Here is a 22,178-nt window from a genome sequence, read left to right as displayed (position 1 = left end):
TTTGTGGGAGTAATAATCTGCTCGAAGGGAGCGAGAGAATATGAAAATCTCGCACGGGTTGCATAAAACGGCAATGGTAGGGGCCGTTGACCCACCCTATATAGTCCAAGGCAAATGGAAATGGAAATGGGAAGAAGTGTCTCGTGTGAGCTACGTAAACGCTGAGGCTATGTTTACGTATTACTATTCAACGTCGAAGCATGGCTTCGCATCGTCGCTACTCTTCTCTCTCTCTCTCCATTTTTTTCTTGTTTACGATTGTAAAACTGTATGAGTCAGTTTTTATTCTGTGTTCATTTTTAAATATATGGACCAAATTTAATTTACGTGAGTAGACAGACAGTTATTGACCCAAATCGTGTTATATGTGATAGGATTCTCATCCGTTACCTAAAATATACCTTAATGTCATAATTATAAATTTCTTTAGCCAAGAGCGTCATATATTTGCCAGGGAAAAAGTTTATCGAATGAATAAAGCAAAATATTTCATATTAAACTACTGCACAATATCGGAATAGGACTTCAAATTCATAAGAAGATAAATGTCAGTTTGAAAATAATTTTAGTTTGGTAGCACTATTCAACTGACATTTCAAGTAAGTGTTTAATTTTGTTCAGAAAATATTGTTTCGTAAGTGTAAGAAATGTATTTTCATTTATATGTAGTTGTGAAAATGGAACGTCTATGTAGCGTAAGTAGGTCGTCAGGATAACTTGCATGATATATTTCGTTGTTGCTTTATTCAGATGCATCCTGTGTATTTCTGTAATCGTTAATGACAGGGAATGGTTTCCTTATCAATTAGTATCCTATAATGAAATGAAAATTCAGCATTTTAGTGGAGACATGTTTCTTTGAAACAGATTTGTCAAGGATCAGTTACTGAAGAAATTAATTACTTACTTTAATGTTGGGTTTAAGTATTACAATTTCCATGTTTTCTACGTTTTCGTTTTGGATTGGCGATCCTAATTTTACCTTGCTACAACTTGTGACAAAAGCTTTGTGCAGCCTAACAGAAACGTTTCACAGTTCGCATTTTTTTTATTTTGTATGCTTCCTGGGACGTATTTCAGAGATGAATAAATGAGTCTTGTTCAGTAAACAAACAGTTAATAAGACAATCACGATCAAAATGTTAAAAAATAGCAGCTCGGGTATTATAGAATTGTGAGTTGGTATTAGGTCTGTCGTATGGTAATGTGCAGCATATAAAACATATGACTCCAAACAGAACAAGTGTAATCAATGAGTTGGATCTAGACTTGAAACTGGTTTCAAGCGTATGCAGTCTATAGTAAACAGTTGTGACACGTCAGAAAACATTCAAATAGCTTGCCTCTCACTATGTTGTTACAATTTCATTTACATTCAATGTAACGGTGGGTATCGCGATGCATTTGTTTAAAAATACGGTACTTAGAAACTTTTAAAACTGAAAACAGACACACAATTGACACACGTCACTCGGATATACTTACTCTCGTTAGTGCGTCGTTAAGTTGTTTTGAGTATTCCATTTTGAATTTAGGTAAATACACGTGCACATTACTCTCATGCAAGTTGTTGACAGTGTCTTGGAGACTGAAGCTGGCAAGTTTCTCTTCAAGGCTTGCCAAGCCATCTACTTCTCTGGGTAGAAAAATCATCATGCTGAGTCTCTCTCCCTGTCGTAACAAACATGGAAAGAAACGTGAGGCACAATTTATTCGGCACATTTCCAAGATAGGTTTACCAATCAATGTTATTAGCCGTTCATAAGTTCTCTCAAATGTTGTTGAAATTATTAGCAGTCAAGGCATGTAGTAGTAATTGTGAAAAAAATGGCTCTGAGCACTATGGGACTTAACATCTATGGTCATCAGTCCCCTAGAACTTAGAACTACTTAAACCTAACTAACCTAAGGACAGCACACAACACCCAGCCATCACGAGGCAGAGAAAATCCCTGACCCCGCCGGGAATCGAACCCGGGAACCCGGGCGTGGGAAGCGAGAACGCTACTGCACGACCACGAGATGCGGGCAGTAATTGTGATATGACTCAAACACACATCAGTGAAACTGGGTAGAGACCAAAACAATCACAGAGAAAAGTTGAAACCAAATTCTGAAAATGCACAACTTATGTTAATCCAACAGTATGTTTTAGATATCTGTAATCACAAATTTTATTTCTCCACGAGCAACACCCACGGAACATTGGACCCCCACTCTCTAAATCATTTCGTCTACTCTCATCTCGCAATTGTCTTCCTCAAGTCCTTAAATACAGCAAGCACTAGACTATGGAATAATTTGTGCCACAAGTTACCCATTTCATGTTATATATATATATAATAATTATTGCAATATTATATATTATAATGTAAATACACTCATCTACTAATTTTAGCTACCATGTAAATGTACCTCTACGTCTCCCTTGTAAAATGGAGATTATGAAGTCTGATAGAAAGTACGACTTGTTCAAAAATGGTTCAAATGGCTCTGAGCACTATGCGACTTAACGTCTGAGGTCATCAGTCGCCTAGAACATAGAACTAATTAAACCTAACTAACCTAAGGACATCACACACATCCATGCCCGAGAGTACGACTTGTAATCCCTGATGGTATACAGTGAAAAACTAAATACTTGCATCGAAAATAAGAAGAAAGCTGCGTCGGAGTACAGTAGCACTGTACACTGTAGTGTAAATGTGACTGAACACATGTAAACATAAAACCGCACTCGTGCTCATTAGCGTCCCTTGGAAGGGCCTTATATTAGGAAATATGTGCGAAGCTAAACGGATGAATTCTGGGGTGCGAGTTTCCATCAGGTAATGTTTCTCTGACCTGTAGCAAAGATTTTCATAATCGAAAAATTCCAGCTTGTTCCATTGTTCGGAGATGAAGTAAAATACTAGCTTCCAAGATCATTTGCTGGTATGATTTACAGGGTACAGTTATTGAACTATATGAAATAAAGTCGTCATAACTTCTGAACGGTTTGCGGTTGGACGTTCAAACTGCACGGTTGGCCGCGGGGCATGATGGGAATTATGATTTGGTTTAGCGACGAAGCCCACTTCCGTTTGGATGGGATCATCAATAAGCAAAATTGGGGCATTTGGGGGCACTGAGAATCCGCATTTTGCGATCGAGAAGTCTCTTCACCCTCAACGGATGACTTTGTGGTGTGCAATATCCAGTCACGGAATAATTGGTGCGAAATTCCTTGTCGGCACGGTGGCTTCCGAATGGTAGGTGAAGGTTTTGGGAGATGATTTCATCCCCATTATCCAAAGTGACCCTGATTTCGACAAGATGTGGTTCATGCAAGACGGAGCTCGATCCCAACGAAGCAGAGAGTGTTTGATGACTAGGAGAAGCACTCTGGGGACCACATTCTGGCTCTGGGGTACCCAGAGGCCACTGGTGTGGTCCTTGATTGGCCGCCATATTCTCCGGATCTGAACACATACGACTCCTTTTTGTTGGGCTATACTAAAGACAAGGTGTACAGTGATAACTCTAAAACCATTGCTGAGGTGAAAACAGCCATTCAGGAGGTCATCGACAACATCGATGGTCCGACGTTTCAGCGGGGCATGCAGAATTTTGCTATTCGTCAGTGCCATATGATCGCCAATGATGGAAGGCATCCGAATATCTGTAGTGACTTTTACGTGTTTAATAAAGTGTGTGCAAGCGGTGGTTTGTAACTAATTTACGTTTTTTTCTACATAGTTCAATAATTGTCACTCTATATATCACGACTTAGAAGAACGCATGGGCCTACAACTGCAAAAGGATCACGCCTGCTACGTGAGTGTGGAAGCTAAAACATCATCTTCATGGCGACTAACTGACAAGGGGAGGCCGCCAATTGTGAAATTCAGATTCGATTCATACTGCGCATAATAAAAGCTCATGGCCAGAGGTGTAATGTGGCAAAACACCAAGATGCACTTCTCAGCCGCTGTCGAGAAAATCGACAGTTAAATGAAACCGTTGCGGTGAAATACTCTCTACGAGTAGTAACTTCCTACAGCGTCGTGGTGCAGCGGTAAGCGCTCGGGTTCGTAATCTTAAAGTTGCCGGATCGAATCTCGCACTATGCAGTTTTTTTTGTAATTAGTTTTTTGTAATTCAAATATATATATATATATATATATATATATATATATATATATATACTATTAATGAATTGCTTATTCATGTTGGTGAAGGCGGATGACTCTCCAATTGTACCGCCTCCATTTTTCCGTTTGTTTAACAGGGTGTACCAAAGCTCTCCCGTCCGCACCGATTTTCGACGATATTATAAGTTGCGCTAGGGACCGCATCTACCTTCTTTCGAAGTTAGCAGGCAACTACGCTGGTTATGCGGCGGCTCATTTCGGCCCATTCAACATCTGTTCTTCAAGTGTAAAGAGCGAGTAACGGAGTTATATTTCATACCTGTCACAGCAAATTTGTGTTCGTGGGGTGTCTATTCACATTATGAAGACAATTAATAACATTTGTGAAATACAACTTTGTTTACGGAAAACATAATGACGTTCGAAGTCGCCAGTTTTTCCACGACAAACGACTTTCAACAACTTGTTATATGCAGAATTGTTGCAACTGATTGCCGGGAATTATACATATTTATATTTGAATTACAAAAAACAAATACTAAAAAAAAAAAAAAAAGGTTGCATGGCGCTAGATTCGATCCCGAGATCCTAGGATTACGAACCCGAGCGCTTACCGCTGCACCACGACGCTGTAGAACGTTATTAATCGTAGAGAGTATTTCACGGCAACGGTTTCTTTTAGCTGCCGATTTTCTCGACAACGGCTGAGAAGTGCATCTTGGTGCTTTGCCACATTACACCTCTTGCCATGAGCTTTTATTATGCGCAGTATGAATCGAATCTGAATTTCACAATTGGCGGCCTCCCCTTGTGAGTACGAATATGCCTGGCGTATTAAACCAGTTCGCCCACTAGCACATGCGACAGCGAAATCGCAGACGGAATATGACCTTCATGTTAAATTTTCAAACCGCTGGCTAAAAGAAAGCTGAGATCAGACCGGGATATCAGTATATTTTAACGCAATGAGTCAAGGTGAAGCTACAGGGCAGAACGAGTGGGGCAGTTTCTTTCTGGTGTTATCAACGAACTGGCCTTTCATGAGCCATTAAGGCTTGTAATGACACGAATTGACACAAGAGGTGAAAAATGTGCTAATTTTGAGATACATTGTGTAGGTCAACTGTGTTGGCAGTGTTTTACGGCACAGACTGTAGTTAACGAATCCCGGGCTATGAGCACTGTAGAATTAAAGTATTTGCTGCAGCGTAAGGAAGTGACGGCGAGAATAAACTGTGTGTAGGCCAGTGGTTCCCAGCCATTCTTAGATCATTACCCCTGAGTGCAATCAGATCAGTCAGATCAAAGATAAATGATAGTTTGTGTGTGTGCGTGTTTTAGAGTGAATGACGAAGAAATTTGTGTACACTGGACTCGCATTCTGGAGGACGACGGTTCAATCCCGCGTCCGGCCATCCAGATTTAGGTTTTCCGTCATTTCCCTAAATCGCTCCAGGCAAATGCTCGGATGCTTCCTTTGAAAGGGCACGGCCGACTACCTTCCCTGTCCTTCCCTAATCTGATGAGACCGATGACCTCGCTGTTTGGTCTCTTCCCCAAAAACAATCCAATCCAACAAATTTGGGTAGGATCGCCAGTGCTACCCACAACTTCTTCTCAGATGAGAAAGAGCTATCTACAATGAGGCTGTACGGCTGTACACTAGTTACAAACCATACTTCCCCTGCTTTGTTCCTCTCCATTACGGCACTTGCTTGACCTGCTCACTGCAATTGCAACCCCATTTAAAAGCAATCAAGTTAAAATGTGTGCGCTGTAATTATTGTTTGTAAATCATTTGATTGTTGCACTCCTTACTCCTGAACTGGCAGAAACTGGACTTCAGGCTGTCAATGCTTTGTGTCTGTCTACAGTCTGATAATAATAATAATGATAATAATAATAATACTGTGTACAGAACTATAGTAGTCCTCATGCAGTTACTGCTGCATCTTGCTCACAATTCATTTCTCTCTTTCAAAGCGAGTGATGAAGCAACTTCACGGCTACTGTAGGTACTACCTACAACTTGGAGAAGACATTTTCTTGAGATATTTAGCACTTGTTACATATATGTCTCACTTTTATCATCAGCGATGTACGGTACAAAGCACAACATAGGTGTGTAGTGGATGGACTGTGTGAGGAACCTGTAACGTCACTGCAATTATGTCTTACTTTTATCATCAGCGATGTACGGTACAAAGCACAACATAGGTGTGTAGTGGATGGACTGTGTGAGGAACCTGTAACGTCACTGCAATTATGTCTCACTTTTATCATCAGCGATGTACGGTACAAAGCACAACATAGGTGTGTAGTGGATGGACTGTGTGAGGAACCTGTAACGTCACTGCAATTATGTCTCACTTTTATCATCAGCGATGTACGGTACAAAGCACAACATAGGTGTGTAGTGGATGGACTGTGTGAGGAACCTGTAACGTCACTGCAATTATGTCTCACTTTTATCATCAGCGATGTACGGTACAAAGCACAACATAGGTGTGTAGTGGATGGACTGTGTGAGGAACCTGTAACGTCACTGCAATTATGTCTCACTTTTATCATCAGCGATGTACGGCACAAAGCACAACATAGGTGTGTAGTGGATGGACTGTGTGAGGAACCTGTAACGTCACTGCAATTATGTCTCACTTTTATCATCAGCGATGTACAGTACAAAGCACAACATAGGTGTGTAGTGGATGGACTGTGTGAGGAACCTGTAACGTCACTGCAATTATGTCTCACTTTTATCATCAGCGATGTACGGTACAAAGCACAACATAGGTGTGTAGTGGATGGACTGTGTGAGGAACCTGTAACGTCACTGCAATTATGTCTCACTTTTATCATCAGCGATGTACGGCACAAAGCACAACATAGGTGTGTAGTGGATGGACTGTGTGAGGAACCTGTAACGTCACTGCAATTATGTCTCACTTTTATCATCAGCGATGTACGGTACAAAGCACAAAATAGGTGTGTAGTGGATGGACTGTGTGAGGAACCTGTAACGTCACTGCATTAATAGTACTATTTGAGAAAAAGTAATTATTGATAACTTATGTAATCCACATTAGATCTTACAAAATTGTGATAACAGTAACGATCTTTTGAATATAATTTAGTTCGTGACTGAAACAGAATCGAATCGTTTAGGTTTTTCGTCTCAGAAAATTTCATTTTATTGTAAATAATCAACAGGTTGGGAACCAATGGTGTAGGCGATGCTATTCTTTGCTGATATCGCGTCCTTAACACTGGATCAATAATACTTTTTACTATGGCTTGAGATACTGGAACAGAAGGATGTGATGTCGGAGCGGATCTAATTTTAGTGTTGCACGGCAGCCACTACGGAATTAGAGAATTAAGTTTACTTGAACACTGAGACGTAATATCGTGTGATGGAAAATATGCAAGTTGTTCTTTTTTTTTTGTCAAAGAGAACTATCGTATAAACATATACCTATTCAAAGGTGAGTAATTTCATCATTTTAACAACTCTGGAAACTTACGCTTCAAGTTTCATGCACGCACGATTAGACATTCGCCTGTGCGGCTTTATGAGTGTTAATCCGAGCCTGCACGCAAGTCCGGTTCCGTCGAAAGAGGCCCTCTCTGCACCGAAACTGTAATTTACTAATAATTTCATCCCCCCAAAACTGAGACGACTATATTCATACATCCTAGAGTGCACTTGGCCACGCAAGTCTGCAATGAGAAATAAGTAAGTTTTTCAGGAGAGGGGCGTGCAACGGCAGCGGTGCGGAGTTCGAAGGCTACAAGCTACGTATCGCTACCACTTGATCGTTACGCCGACTGTACGAACCTACGTCGTACAAGTTGCCCTACCTACCTACACCGTACAAGTAAAGTTTTTAAACATAGGCATAGCTGGACAGCTTGAAAGCTTAGATACTTTCAGAGGCACTCTGAATTAAGAGGAAAAGAATTCTGGGTGAAATACATTAACATTTAACTTCACATTCACGTAACATTCATTCCACCTTTTACATTTCAGATTTAATATTCTTTGAAGTAAATCACGATTTAAATTTCTCCCTGTATTTTCCTGTCGCCATACAAGAGGATTTTCAATCAGAGTAAAACAACCATTCCAGAATTGACGGCTGATGGCATTACCGCACTAAAGACACTTATTTACATCTATACCCCTGAAGCTACGTTATGCTTCGTGGTGGTGGATTCTTCAGATGACACTTCCCTTTTCAATTCGTGAATGACGTGTGTGTGAAAAAACGGCTGGCTGGAAGATTCCTTCTTTTAAGGTAATAAATATTTTCAATTGGTTTTGAAACATCCCCTTAGAAAAATTTATGAATTACTGTGCTGGTAAGCTTCTTACGTTATTTGATTTTCAAACAGCTGAGCAAAACTGAACGTACTCAGACTTTTCTCTCTTTACTTATTCTGATCATCACTAAATTGACACACAAAATTTTTTGCGCAACGCAATCTGACTTTCAATAATCCTTACAGAAGAATGGCAGTGACTAACAATAACCTATACCTTTCATGAATCACTTACCTCACAAAAATCTTCGTTACTCGAACTACTACAATACAGCGAGCGCCAATACTGCCAGCTAAATAAAGGTTTCTAACTACTGAAGGCACTAACTACTGAATAGGCATAGTTAGCAAATGAAAGATTTTGATAGAGAGCAAGCAATGTATTTACCTTAATAATGTTCAAAAGTCATTATATATATATATATATATATATATATATATATATATATATATCAATTCATGACATCCATCTTTACGAATTTCCTTTTTCTGGCGGACACACGTCCAGATCGTCCGTTTGTAGCAACCTCTCAAAACTCTGGCATCTCTCTCTCCACATCCATCACTGCTGGCGGCTCACCTCCACCTGCGCAACGCTACGCGCTTTTCAAATCCAACTGCCCAACACTACAATAGCAAATACTCCAACAATGCAAATCAGCCACAGACTGTACACAGCACAGTCAGTGATTTTCATACAGAGCGCTATGTGGCTTTACCAACATAAAAACCTAAACAGCCTACTTACAGTTTGACGTCGTATTCCATCTTTTCCTATATTGGGCTGACACATGTTGTTAGTATATTACATTTTGCGGGTTCTCTGTCTACATGTTTTATAATATCTACTAAACAAATAAATAAATGACACATTTATAAAATTTGAAGGTATAATACTATTACCAACTTCGAAGATTTTCTTCATCTTCAAATGGCTGGAATCCATTTTTTTTTAAATTGAGAGAGGGGAGGTAATCAGTTTTCTGACTGGGCTGATGTTGCCCTATCCTCCTATTTAAGACAAATCTTACTTACTCTCATTACATTTCATGCTGTTTTTGATATTATTCTGTATTCACTGATCAGATGCCCTAAACTATTTGTTTTTACAAATCACCATCTCCTACCATATCTGGAGTGATTCATTGCATTTCCTTTTCAAATTTTATAGCTGCCCTACCACATTCAGGAATCTGATATTCCACGACCCGGTTAGTAAACTGTAATTAAATTGACATTTTTTTTATTTTATTATTATTATTTTTTTTTTTTTATGGCCACCTCCCAGCCTGGAGATCCGAAAGGGGGACTAATCCCGGATGTTCTGCCGATTGGGATACCATCGTGACTCTTTTTGCGATTACAGGCCACGTATACCGTGCATACACATAATGTTTCCTTAATGCAGCCATTTCTACTGCTTTATGCGTCCTAATGCCGTTAATGGCTGCCGATTTCTCCGCCTCTTAGCGGTAATTTCCCACTCCAAGGGTAAGGTGATGCCCCCCACCTGTTCCGCTCCTCCGTCTTCTTTGACAAGGGCGGTGACACAACGCGGCTGATTGATACCGACCGCCAATATTGATTCAGAATTTATAACTGGCTGGGATGTATCCCGGCACCCAGGACATTTTGTCTGTTAGTTAAAGGCATTATCCCTAGACCAAGCTGACCACTACACTTTTATGTAAAACTATTAATTAGTTGTTGAACGTTTACCATAACACGATTCTAATAAATGTGCCCCACTTATTTTCGAAAATATGAATTTTAAGTGTTGCGTGTAATATGTCTTTCATTAACGTATCACTGTTTTTTGCGAGATTTTTCAGAACAATCATGAATGTTTCGGATGAGTGGGTCGCAGTTAGTCTGATTTCACGTTAACGTAAGTTTCAACATTTGCTGATAATACACAGGAACTCTCAAATCAAATATATACCTTTACTGCTATATAGGTGAACAATTTGTGAAACAAACATGTGGGAACTTGACTCACAGAATTTAACCGTATGTATAAGTGAGGTAGCATTATACAAACAAATGTTGCGACCGAAAAGAACTGAGCTTCTCAAAAACTGATTCAAGAAATCCGATTTTTTCTCTGGTGCAGGAAATTACACCCGATATGTTAAATAAGAAACGTTAGAGAGGATAGTAGTATTAATTATTTATGTGGATGAATACTTGTTGATAGGTCTTACTTGGCATGAAAGTAGTGTGTGGCTTACTCAAGTAAGTGTTTTATTACCAGCAATTTAACACTGGAGGCACTAAAAACTCCAGACAATGTATCCTGAGACAACAACAGTAAATACTGGACGTGTCAGAGGAATCTGGGCTTTGCTCACGCAATTCTGAGAGAAAAACTTCTGTACTTAGCGCGCCACCACAGTATTTTACAAGATATTCTAAACACAGTTTTAACCGAAAAATGGGAGAAACCACCGTCTATCATCAGACAAGTATTATATAAAACTTCCATATAGGGTTTTCGAAACCAAACAAGTTGAAATTTCAACTAATGATGGCAGAAAAATGAGATTTCGTAGTAGGAAGGAATAAAGATGACTCTGACGGTAGGCATGTAACAACTATCTCCTAAAAAAGGTTTTTGATTTATTGGGCCAAAACATTGGTATTTAGTTTCTCTTCTAACTACGTATTTATTAGGAGATTTGAAGACGATATGGAATTTTTGAATACTGATATCAACGTATGGTGCGAAAACTATCATAATTAAGAAGAAAATAAAATTGACCTGTTTAAGACTTGTTAATGATATAGCTGAATTAGGGAAAAAATTAACTAAAGATTTTCATTTCCTGTTTGACGCAAGATGAAGAACAAAACTTTATCGAAACCATCTTATCGAATCTACACTCCTGGAAATTGAAATAAGAACACCGTGAATTCATTGTCCCAGGAAGGGGAAACTTTATTGACACATTCCTGGGGTCAGATACATCACATGATCACACTGACAGAACCACAGGCACATAGACACAGGCAACAGAGCATGCACAATGTCGGCACTAGTACAGTGTATATCCACCTTTCACAGCAATGCAGGCTGCTATTCTCCCATGGAGACGATCGTAGAGATGCTGGATGTAGTCCTGTGGGACGGCTTGCCATGCCATTGCCACCTGGCGCCTCAGTTGGACCAGCGTTCGTGCTGGACGTGCAGACCGCGTGAGATGACGCTTCATCCAGTCCCAAACATGCTCAATGGGGGACAGATCCGGAGATCTTGCTGGCCAGGGTAGTTGACTTACACCTTCTAGAGCACGTTGGGTGGCACAGGATACATGCGGACGTGCATTGTCCTGTTGGAACAGCAAGTTCCCTTGCCGGTCTAGGAATGGTAGAACGATGGGTTCGATGACGGTTTGGATGTACCGTGCACTATTCAGTGTCCCCTCGACGATCACCAGTGGTGTACGGCCAGTGTAGGAGATCGCTCCCCACACCATGATGCCGGGTGTTGGCTCGGTGTGCCTCGGTCGTATGCAGTCCTGATTGTGGCGCTCACCTGCACGGCGCCAAACACGCATACGACCATCATTGGCACCAAGGTAGAAGCGACTCTCATCGCTGAAGACGACACGTCTCCATTCGTCCCTCCATTCACGCCTGTCGCGACACCACTGGAGGCGGGCTGCACGATGTTGGGGCGTGAGCGGAAGACGGCCTAACGGTGTGCGGGACCGTAGCCCAGCTTCATGGAGGCGGTTGCGAATGATCCTCGCCGATACCCCAGGAGCAACAGTGTCCCTAATTTGCTGGGAAGTGGCGGTGCGGTCCCCTACGGCACTGCGTAGGATCCTACGGTCTTGGCGTGAATCCGTGCGTCGCTGCGGTCCGGTTCCAGGTCGACGGGCACGTGCACCTTCCGCCGACCACTCGTGACAACATCGATGTACTGTGGAGACCTCACGCCCCACGTGTTGAGCAATTCGGCGGTACGTCCACCCGGCCTCCCGCATGCCCACTATACGCCCTCGCTCAAAGTCCGTCAACTGCACATACGGTTCACGTCCACGCTGTCGCGGCATGCTACCAGTGTTAAAGACTGCGATGGAGCTCCGTATGCCACGGCAAACTGGCTGACACTGACGGTGGCGGTGCACAAATGCTGCGCAGCTAGCGCCATTCGACGACCAACACCGCGGTTCCTGGTGTGTCCGCTGTGCCGTGCGTGTGATCATTGCTTGTACAGCCCTCTCGCAGTGTCCGGAGCAAGTATGGTGGGTCTGACACACCGGTGTCAATGTGTTCTTTTTTCCATTTCCAGGAGTGTATTACATGAGCCTCAAAACTTTACGTTGTCTTATGTATATGTACATTTATAATTGTGTAATGTAATTAATAAAATCCATTGGAACATTATTTGTTATCATTTTTAAACTTTTCTCGCTATCCTTTTCCCTAAGGTCCTTAATTCTCCGTTTTAATATTATTGCATTTACTTTTCAAGCACAACAAAATAAAACCTTTTTACGCACAAAATCAAAAATATAAAAAATAGAGTGTGGAAATCAGATGTGTAACTGAATGTTATGACAGCTTTAGGGCTGTTCATATCGCCTTTAAAAAAATAAAAAATAAAAAAAAATGTGCACCACAACCTCATCAGAAAAGCATGAAATATGTAGGCCTAAGTTTTAGCCTAAAATGGTCAGAATAAGATTTCAGGGCAACAGTTTCCCACGAAATGAAACAACCATCAGGTTTCTGGGACGATAGAGTTCCATTATATAGAAGAAAAAACTGCAAGGTAACGTTATCACGTGCTACCGAAACATTTTCTGGGAAATGAGAAATTTTTAAGGCGGTAGATGGAGAGGAAGAAATTTCTCCTTTTGATTTTTTATGTCTGCCTTACTTTTAAATTTATTTAATTATAGTCAACTACAAACGCCTGCACAAAGAATTGATTTTCTGCAGGTCCTCCTGCCTTCACTGCAATTTTATGGATTTAGGATTTTTCTAATTTGAACAGTTTCGGGAGATTTCTGACGACTTTCAAATCGTTTGTAAATATCGTGATCAAAATTGAGAGAGTATATGAAGACACTGAAAGAGTAGCCCAGGATGTGAAGGAAGATGAAAATTGATAATCATGGGGGACTGGAAAGTTATAGTAGGGGAAGAAACAGAGTAGAGGATTTCGGGAGACTACGGATTTGGTAGCAGAAATGAGAGGGGAGAGAGATTCCTTGCATTCTGCATTAAATTTCATTTTGTAGTAACGAACACACGCTTTTGGGTCACATGAATCATAGAAGAGACAGGAAGGTAGCAGCTGAGTTACATCATGGTGAGAGAGAGATTGCGAAATCACTGAAAGACGAACTCAGTGATGTAAGAGTGAGGTGAACTTTAAAGAGAGTCGTTAGAAAGAATATGCACAGAAGTGAAATATGAAAGTTCTGAGGAAAGATCATGTGTGCTTTAAGTTCTGAGCCTGGAAGTAACGCAAGAATGAATGTCTCAGTAGGCAATTCAGTTCTAAAGGGAGTATCCCTAGAAAAGGACCTCACAGATGTTGAATAGTCAAGCACAAGAAAGGTAACTGCTAAGTGTAACAGAAAAAAACTTTAGTCGATAATGGAAAAAAAGAATATAAAAACGTTCAGGGAAAGTAAGGAATACAGCAATACAAATCACTAAGGAATCAAACCAAAAGCAACCGTAGAGACGATAAAGTGAAATGGCTGCAGGATAAGAGTGAAGAAATCGAAAAGAAACTGGTCATGTGAAGGACATGTTCAGTATACAGGAACGTCAAAGATGCATTCAGTGAAAGTAAAAGCCGTCATTATGAATTCTACTGTTAAGTACAGAGGAGAGCAGTGAGGTGTGAATCGTTCATTTGACGGTCTCTACGACGAAATTTGCCTAAATGATAGAAGAGGAAACGAATGTTTTTCAGACCTAAGTTATCTCGTATCAGTGTCAGAGTTTGATACAGCTTTGGAAGTGTTGAGAACAATCAAGGCAGAAGTGACTAATATCTTTGCGTTGTAGGAAGAAACAACCGAACGACTATTCGAGTTAGAGTGTGTGGAACGTATGAGAATAGTGTCATATCATCGGTTTTTTTTTGAGGAATAACAACCGCACCATCGTGAAATTATTAAAGGCTGATAAATGAGAGAACAATCGTATGGTAGCTCAACATCCAAGTTACTCATAGAAGTAATATAAACTCCTGGAAATTGAAATAAGAACACCGTGAATTCATTGTCCCAGGAAGGGGAAACTTTATTGACACATTCCTGGGGTCAGATACATCACATGATCACACTGACAGAACCACAGGCACATAGACACAGGCAACAGAGCATGCACAATGTCGGCACTAGTACAGTGTATATCCACCTTTCGCACCAATGCAGGCTGCTATTCTCCCATGGAGACGATCGTAGAGATGCTGGATGTAGTCCTGTGGAACGGCTTGCCATGCCATTTCCACCTGGCGCCTCAGTTGGACCAGCGTTCGTGCTGGACATGCAGACCGCGTGAGATGACGCTTCATCCAGTCCCAAACATGCTCAATGGGGGACAGATCCGGAGATCTTGCTGGCCAGGGTTGTTGACTTACACCTTCTAGAGCACGTTGGGTGGCACGGGATACATGCGGACGTGCATTGTCCTGTTGGAACAGCAAGTTCCCTTGCCGGTCTAGGAATGGTAGAACGATGGGTTCGATGACGGTTTGGATGTACCGTGCACTATTGAGTGTCCCCTCGACGATCACCAGTGGTGTACGGCCAGTGTAGGAGATCACTCCCCACACCATGATGTCAGGTGTCGGCCCTGTGTGCCTCGGTCGTATGCAGTCCTGATTGTGGCGCTCACCTGCACGGCGCCAAACACGCATACGACCATCATTGGCACCAAGGCAGAAGCGACTCTCATCGCTGAAGACGACACGTCTCCATTCGTCCCTCCATTCACGCCTGTCGCGACACCACTGGAGGCGGGCTGCACGATGTTGGGGCGTGAGCGGAAGACGGCCTAACGGTGTGCGGGACCGTAGCCCAGCTTCATGGAGACGGTTGCGAATGGTCCTCGCCGATACCCCAGGAGCAACAGTGTCCCTAATTTGCTGGGAAGTGGCAGTGCGGTCACCTACGGCACTGCGTAGGATCCTATGGTCTTGGCGTGCATCCGTGCGTCGCTGCGGTCCGGTCCCAGGTCGACGGGCACGTGCACCTTCCGCCGACCACTGGCGACAACATCGATGTACTGTGGAGACCTCACGCCCCACGTGTTGAGCAATTCGGCGGTACGTCCACCCGGCCTCCCGCATGCCCACTATACGCCCTCGCTCAAAGTCCGTCAACTGCACATACGGTTCACGTCCACGCTGTCGCGGCATGCTACCAGTGTTAAAGACTGCGATGGAGCTCCGTATGCCACGGCAAACTGGCTGACACTGACGGCGGCGGTGCACAAATGCTGCGCAGCTAGCGCCATTCGACGGCCAACACCGCGGTTCCTGGTGTGTCCGCTGTGCCGTGCGTGTGATCATTGCTTGTACAGCCCTCTCGCAGTGTCCGGAGCAAGTATGGTGGGTCTGACACACCGGTGTCAATGTGTTCTTTTTTCCATTTGCAGGAGTGTATGAAATAATCGAAAACTGGGGATCTGTTGGACGGTGATTAATTTGTTTTTAATAATGCTAAAGGCTCTAGAAGGCAGTTCTGAAGTTTATAATAGAGACAAACCTGAAGAAAAATCAAGATATCTTCATAACAATGATCGACCAAGATAAAGCTTTACACAAAACAGCGTGTTTGAAATCTTCACCAACAAAAATAGGTTCTAGCTAAAGGCAAATATGGGTAACATAATACATGTACTGGGTGTTTCACAGTTCCTGTTACACTCTTCTAAAGATTGTAGAGGAGACTCAGTAAATCAAGTTTTAGACAGGAACCCATGTCCGGAAACGTCATCCAGCAAAGCTATAGAGCGGCAAAGGTAACGGCGCCAGCGCCTGTAAACGTACGTATGTGCAGTGTGATTTTGTGATGATGCTACAGACTCTCGAGGACGACGGAGAAAGGTAAATGTATCAGTCTGAGATAAGGGCCCCTGCACCGGAAACAAACGAGTCGAAAGTTGCAAGCGAAAACCGTTCTGATGCCTTTGACAGTGGAATATAGGTGCTGGTATTATTGTTGCTAAGACTGTAGGGTAGAAAACTTGTAGAGGTGGTAGAATGGACGTAAACAAGGAAAAAATGTCCAGTAAACGTGCGCTCTAAAACGCATACGTGAGGAGCTATGAGCACTTGCTCGTCTACGATACTGTGAAACACGTAAGTTGTGAATAAATCAACGAGGACTTGCAGAATATAAATGTGTGGTGTAATGACTGGCAGTCATCTCTCAATATTAGTGAATGTAACCTACGGCGTATAAGAAAGCGAAAATCCTCATTAATGTACGAGTACAAAACAAATGCCCAGTGTTTGGAGGCGGTAACATCTGTCAAGTATCTGGGTGTGACTACTCGAAATGATTTCAAATGGAACGATCAGATTACACAGGTAACGGTAAGGTGAACTCTAGACTGCGGTTTATTGGTAGAATCCAGAAACGACGCAGTCCTTCAACAAAGTAAACTGCTTACAATACTTTAGTTCGTCCAGTCTTGGAGTATTGTTCGTCTGTATGGGACAAAATGGTTCAAATGGCTCTGAGCACTATGCGACTTAACTTCTGAGGTCATCAGTAGCCTAGAACTTAGAACTAATTAAACCTAACTAACCTAAGGACATCACAAACATCCATGCCCGAGGCAAGATTCGAACCTGCGTCCGTAGCGGTCGCGTGGTTCCAGACTGTAACGACCAGAACCGCTCGGCCACTCCGGCCGGCTGTAAAACTTGATCTAAGTCCCTTCTACAACTTCTAGAAGTGTGTAACATGAATTGTGAAACACCCTGTACAAGACCTAAGGAGACTTGTTCCACTGCTGAACGGTCGCTTATGTTGTGCAGGACGAAAAAGACACACGTCGGCATTGTGTTTGATTCTTAGATTTGCTTCTGGAGGGGGGCCGAGTGGATACTACGGCACACACGATTAGATCACGCTATTGTAACTCGAACAAAACAGAATACAGAACACTGAAACATTTCATGTCCACATGACCGAGCGAGGTGGCGCAGCGGTTGGCACATTGGACTCGCATTCGGGAGGACGACGGTTCAAAGCCGCGTCCCGTCATCCTAATTTAGATTCTCCGTGATTTCCCTAAATTGCTTCGGGCAAATGCCGGAATGGTTCCTTGAAAGAGCACGGCAGACCCCCTTCCCCGTCCTTCCCTAGTCCGATGGGACCAATGACCTCGCTGTTGGACCCTCCCTCATATCAACCAGCCAACCAAACATTTCCATAGGAATGTCACGAGTATTTTTTAATGTCACTGAACGCTATGACATATCACTTGATACAGCACAGAATAATAGTAGGTTCTCTCGATACACAATATACAGGGTTATTACAAATGACTGAAGCGATTTCACAGCTCTACAATAACTTTATTATTTGAGATATTTTCACAATGCTTTGCACACACATACAAAAACTCAAAAAGTTTTTTTATAGCATTCACAAATGTTCGATATGTGCCCCTTTAGTGATTCGGCAGACATCAAGCCGATAATCAAGTTCCTCCCACACTCGGCGCAGCATGTCCCCATCAATGAGATCGAAAGCATTGTTGATGCGAGCTCGCAGTTCTGGCACGTTTCTTGGTAGAGGAGGTTTAAACACTGAATCTTTCACATAACCCCACAGAAAGAAATCGCATGGGGTTAAGTCGGGAGAGCGTGGAGACCACGACATGAATTGCTGATCATGATCTTCACCACGACCGATCCATCGGTTTTCCAATCTCCTGTTTAAGAAATGCCGAACATCATGATGGAAGTGCGGTGGAGCACCATCCTGTCGAAAGATGGCGCTGTCGGTCTCCAGTTGTGGCATGAGCCAAATTTCCAGCATGTCCAGATACACGTGTCCTGTAACGTATTTTTCGCAGAAGAAAAAGGGGCCGTAAACTTTAAACCGTGAGATTGCACAAAACACGTTAACTTTTTGTGAATTGCGAATTTGCTGCACGAATGCGTGAGGATTCTCTACCTCCCAGATTCGCACAATGTGTCTGTTCACTTCACCATTAATAAAAAATGTTGCTTCATCACTGAAAACAAGTTTCGCACTGAACGCATCCTCTTCCATGAGCTGTTGCAACCGCGCCGAAAATTCAAAGTGTTTGACTTTGTCATCGGGTGTCAGGGCTTGTAGCAACTGTAAACGGTAAGGCTTCTGCTTTAGCCTTTTCCGTAAGATTTTCCAAACCGTCGGCTGTGCTACGTTTAGCTCCCTGCTTGCTTTATTCGTCGACTTCCGCGGGCTACGCGTGAAACTTGCCCGCACGCGTTCAACCGTTTCTTCGCTCACTGCACGCCGACCCGTTGATTTCCCCTTACAGAGGCATCCAGAAGCTTTAAACTGCGCATACCATCGCCGAATGGAGTTAGCAGTTGGTGGAGCTTTGTTGAACTTCGTCCTGAAGTGTCGTTGCACTGTTATGACTGACTGATGTGAGTGCATTTCAAGCACGACATACGTTTCCTCGGCTCCTGTCGCCATTTTGTCTCACTGCGCTCTCGAGCGCTCTGGCGGCAAAAACCTGAAGTGCGGCTTCAGCCGAACAAAACATTATGAGTTTTTCTACCTATCTGTAGTGTGTCGTGACCATGTGTCAATGGATGGAGCTACAGTGAATTTATGAAATCGCTTCAATCATTTGTAATAGCCCTGTACTATAAACTCTGTAGTGAGACGATGCTATTGTCTTCGGCAATGATTTCAGAGTGAGCTGAGCGCCAATCCGTTCTGGCGCAAGTCGGTCTTCATCAGAGACGGCGTATCAGTCCTCTTGAGGCGGTGTCTACGTCGACGTCTGTCATTCATCGCTGCGTCTGGCAGCGACTGCGCTTGCTTGTGGTTCCGTCGTGAGGTACCAACTTTGTCGTGATGCTTCGTTCTTCGGATGATACCACAGCTAGAATAACTGTTCACTTGCTGTCCAGAAATATCACTTATTGACGCGTTTGGACATAGTGCATCATCAGAACATTAGAAAGAAATGTCTTCGTACAAAACGTGGAGTTATTTGTGTCATCTGTCTGCATCAGAGAGTAACTTGAGAATTTTTGAGCAGCAAGTGACCAGTTATCCTAGCGACCGATTCGTCAGTGGAGGCAAAAGTCTCCTCAGGTTTACGTTATGATCGCACTTTAAGTTACATGTACAATGTCAATGAGTGAACTATAAAAATAGAAGAACAAGAGCAATGTTTTATCGGATGACTTTGTTATGCTCAGTGAAAGTGAGCGAGAAATACCATACTATCCATGATTGACTAATTACGTTCCGTTTTTAAGTCGCTATCGGAAGAGAATATCGCAGTGCTGGGTGTTGGTTTCGATCAGCCAGTGGCGAGCGTCATTCTACAGGCGAATTCTGAAAACGCTTGCAGCACATGCCTTTAGTCTTAGCTGATACTGTCTGGTCAAAACCGATACATTGCATTGTCAGGCCCATCTGACTGTCACGAGAAAATACAAAAACTAAAATAATACAAACTGAGAAAGAATTACAGGAACAGTTGAATGCAATGAAAATACTAATGAGCTTAAAATATGAAGTGCAGTATCAGGTGAAGATAAGCTGGCAAATAGAAAATAGGCTCTACATGTTCCAAAAAACTGAAAACTTTCACAATATGCAAATGTTGTAATCGTCTATCTGTGACAGCGTTCGTGAACCGCCAGTCACAGCTGTATTTGACGTAGGCTAACGTTTTCATCTAAAGAAGAGCGCTATTTTAAATTATTTATGTCTCATAAAGTAAATAACAATGTATATTACGTTCTAAGATATGAATAAATCAGTATCTTAAATTCCTCCGTGAAAACCCTATAATTTTATAACTCAGTTAACACTTTCTATGTTTTATAAGTTCTTTAGTGTTAGATATGATTTTCATTAAAGGTTTCTTGAAATTACTGCACCAGTCACCTTTTGATCTGTCTTAAATTTTTATTAACCCATTACCGGTTTTGTACCGCCTAGCGGTACGTCATCAGATGGTACACATTTATTGATTGTTTGCAGCAGTGTAGGAGTTGTGTAGCTGTGGTAAGACAAATGAACAAAACATGTAAGCACTGAATGCGGCGAGAATTATTCAAGTTATGGGATCGATTTTGTTGCATTACTTATAGTTACTAATATGCGTTGGTTGGTTGTTGGTGCACACGGTATTCTGGAAAATATAATGAAAGCTTTCCAGTAACGTAAATTTTACTACAATTCACACACTTTTCCACAGGTTACACGTTCCACATGCTTGCTATAACGTAAATAAACCAAGGAGCATAACTAAAGGTCTGTCAAAGAGTTTGTCTTAGAGCACAGAATCTCTTTGTTCAGCTCTTGTAATACACACTGACGACAGTAAGTATGTATCTATTTCTCTGTTGCAAAAATAACATGTAATAATACGACAAAATTGACATGCGCGATTTATAAAATCTATTAAAAAATGAATTTGGAGGATATTACATCAACAATTTTAGCACTTCAATTTCGTATGACATTTCCTTTATCTTTCTTTTAATTAACATTGATCAATAATACTTACGAAATACACAATAAACAGCACAGCATTACTTTTTACATATGTTTAACTATACGTCTTCGTTTATTCGCATTTTGTAGGCCATGTGGAGCTTCTTATCTGTGGGAAAGTGTGTGCAGTTCACTAAGATTAACGTCACTGGAAAATGTTTATTATGTTTTCCAAAATATCGTGTGCACTAACAAACAACCAACGGTTACTAATAACTATAAGAAATGCAACAAAATCGATCTCATGATGTGAATAATTCTCGCCATATTCAGTGCTTACACGTTTCGTTTGGACATCTTGCCACAGCTAAATGCCTCCCACACTGTGGGAAACAATCAATAAATATGTACCATCCGATGAATCGCTAGACGGTTCGACATCGCTAACAGGATAATAGAAATTGAGGAACAAAACAAAAGAGGCGACCGATTGCAGTAACTTCAAGAAAGCTTTATTCATCACAGTCGTAGTGATCCTCATCCGTAATGGATCCAAGTTTTATGATTTTGTTTTACTAAATGTGGCAATTTCCTTCCCTAATTCTTGTAAGCTCTCCTAATTATACGCGAAATAAAGAAAAGTTGTGATCGTAAAGAGTAAAACTCAACGGGAATATACGGAATCAGACTACATGTCGTAGTTAGGTAACATGAATTCATGTCCGTAGTTACGAGATAACTTGGGTGAGAATTTTCTGAGAATGTACGTCTGGAACACTTAACTGAATGGAAGTCAGTCAGGGGCTGTGGGAAAAATGGCAAAGAAGAGAATCTAACTTATGCGGTGTGGGGTTACAGGAGCATGCTGAGAATTAAGGTCCGCCACAGAAACAGAGAGGAAAGATATATGCGGAAATAACTCACTACAAGAAGGAACAGCCGGCCGAAGTGGCCGTGCGGTTAAAGGCGCTGCAGTCTGGAACCGCAAGACCGCTACGGTCGCAGGTTCGAATCCTGCCTCGGGCATGGATGTTTGTGATGTCCTTAGGTTAGTTAG

General features: G+C 42.1%; 1 protein-coding gene across 1 annotated transcript in view; it reads right to left on the bottom strand.

Annotated features, from left to right (window-relative positions):
* LOC124593787 (serpin B3-like) overlaps positions 1–22,178 on the bottom strand; it is a 213,418-nt gene that overhangs the window by 138,947 nt on the left and 52,293 nt on the right. Inside the window, exons 6-7 of the mRNA XM_047132136.1 lie at positions 2,733–2,844; positions 1,486–1,671 (exon numbers count right to left, since the gene is read on the bottom strand). Of these exons, the coding sequence (XP_046988092.1) occupies positions 1,486–1,671; positions 2,733–2,844 (298 nt within the window). The remainder of the gene's footprint in view (positions 1–1,485; positions 1,672–2,732; positions 2,845–22,178) is intronic.

This window comes from Schistocerca americana, chromosome 2, assembly GCF_021461395.2.
Source record: "Schistocerca americana isolate TAMUIC-IGC-003095 chromosome 2, iqSchAmer2.1, whole genome shotgun sequence".
Classification (NCBI taxonomy): Eukaryota; Metazoa; Arthropoda; class Insecta; order Orthoptera; family Acrididae; genus Schistocerca; species Schistocerca americana.
The sequence above is the reverse complement of the archived record's forward strand: the minus strand, read 5'-3'. Positions and strand labels throughout refer to the sequence as shown.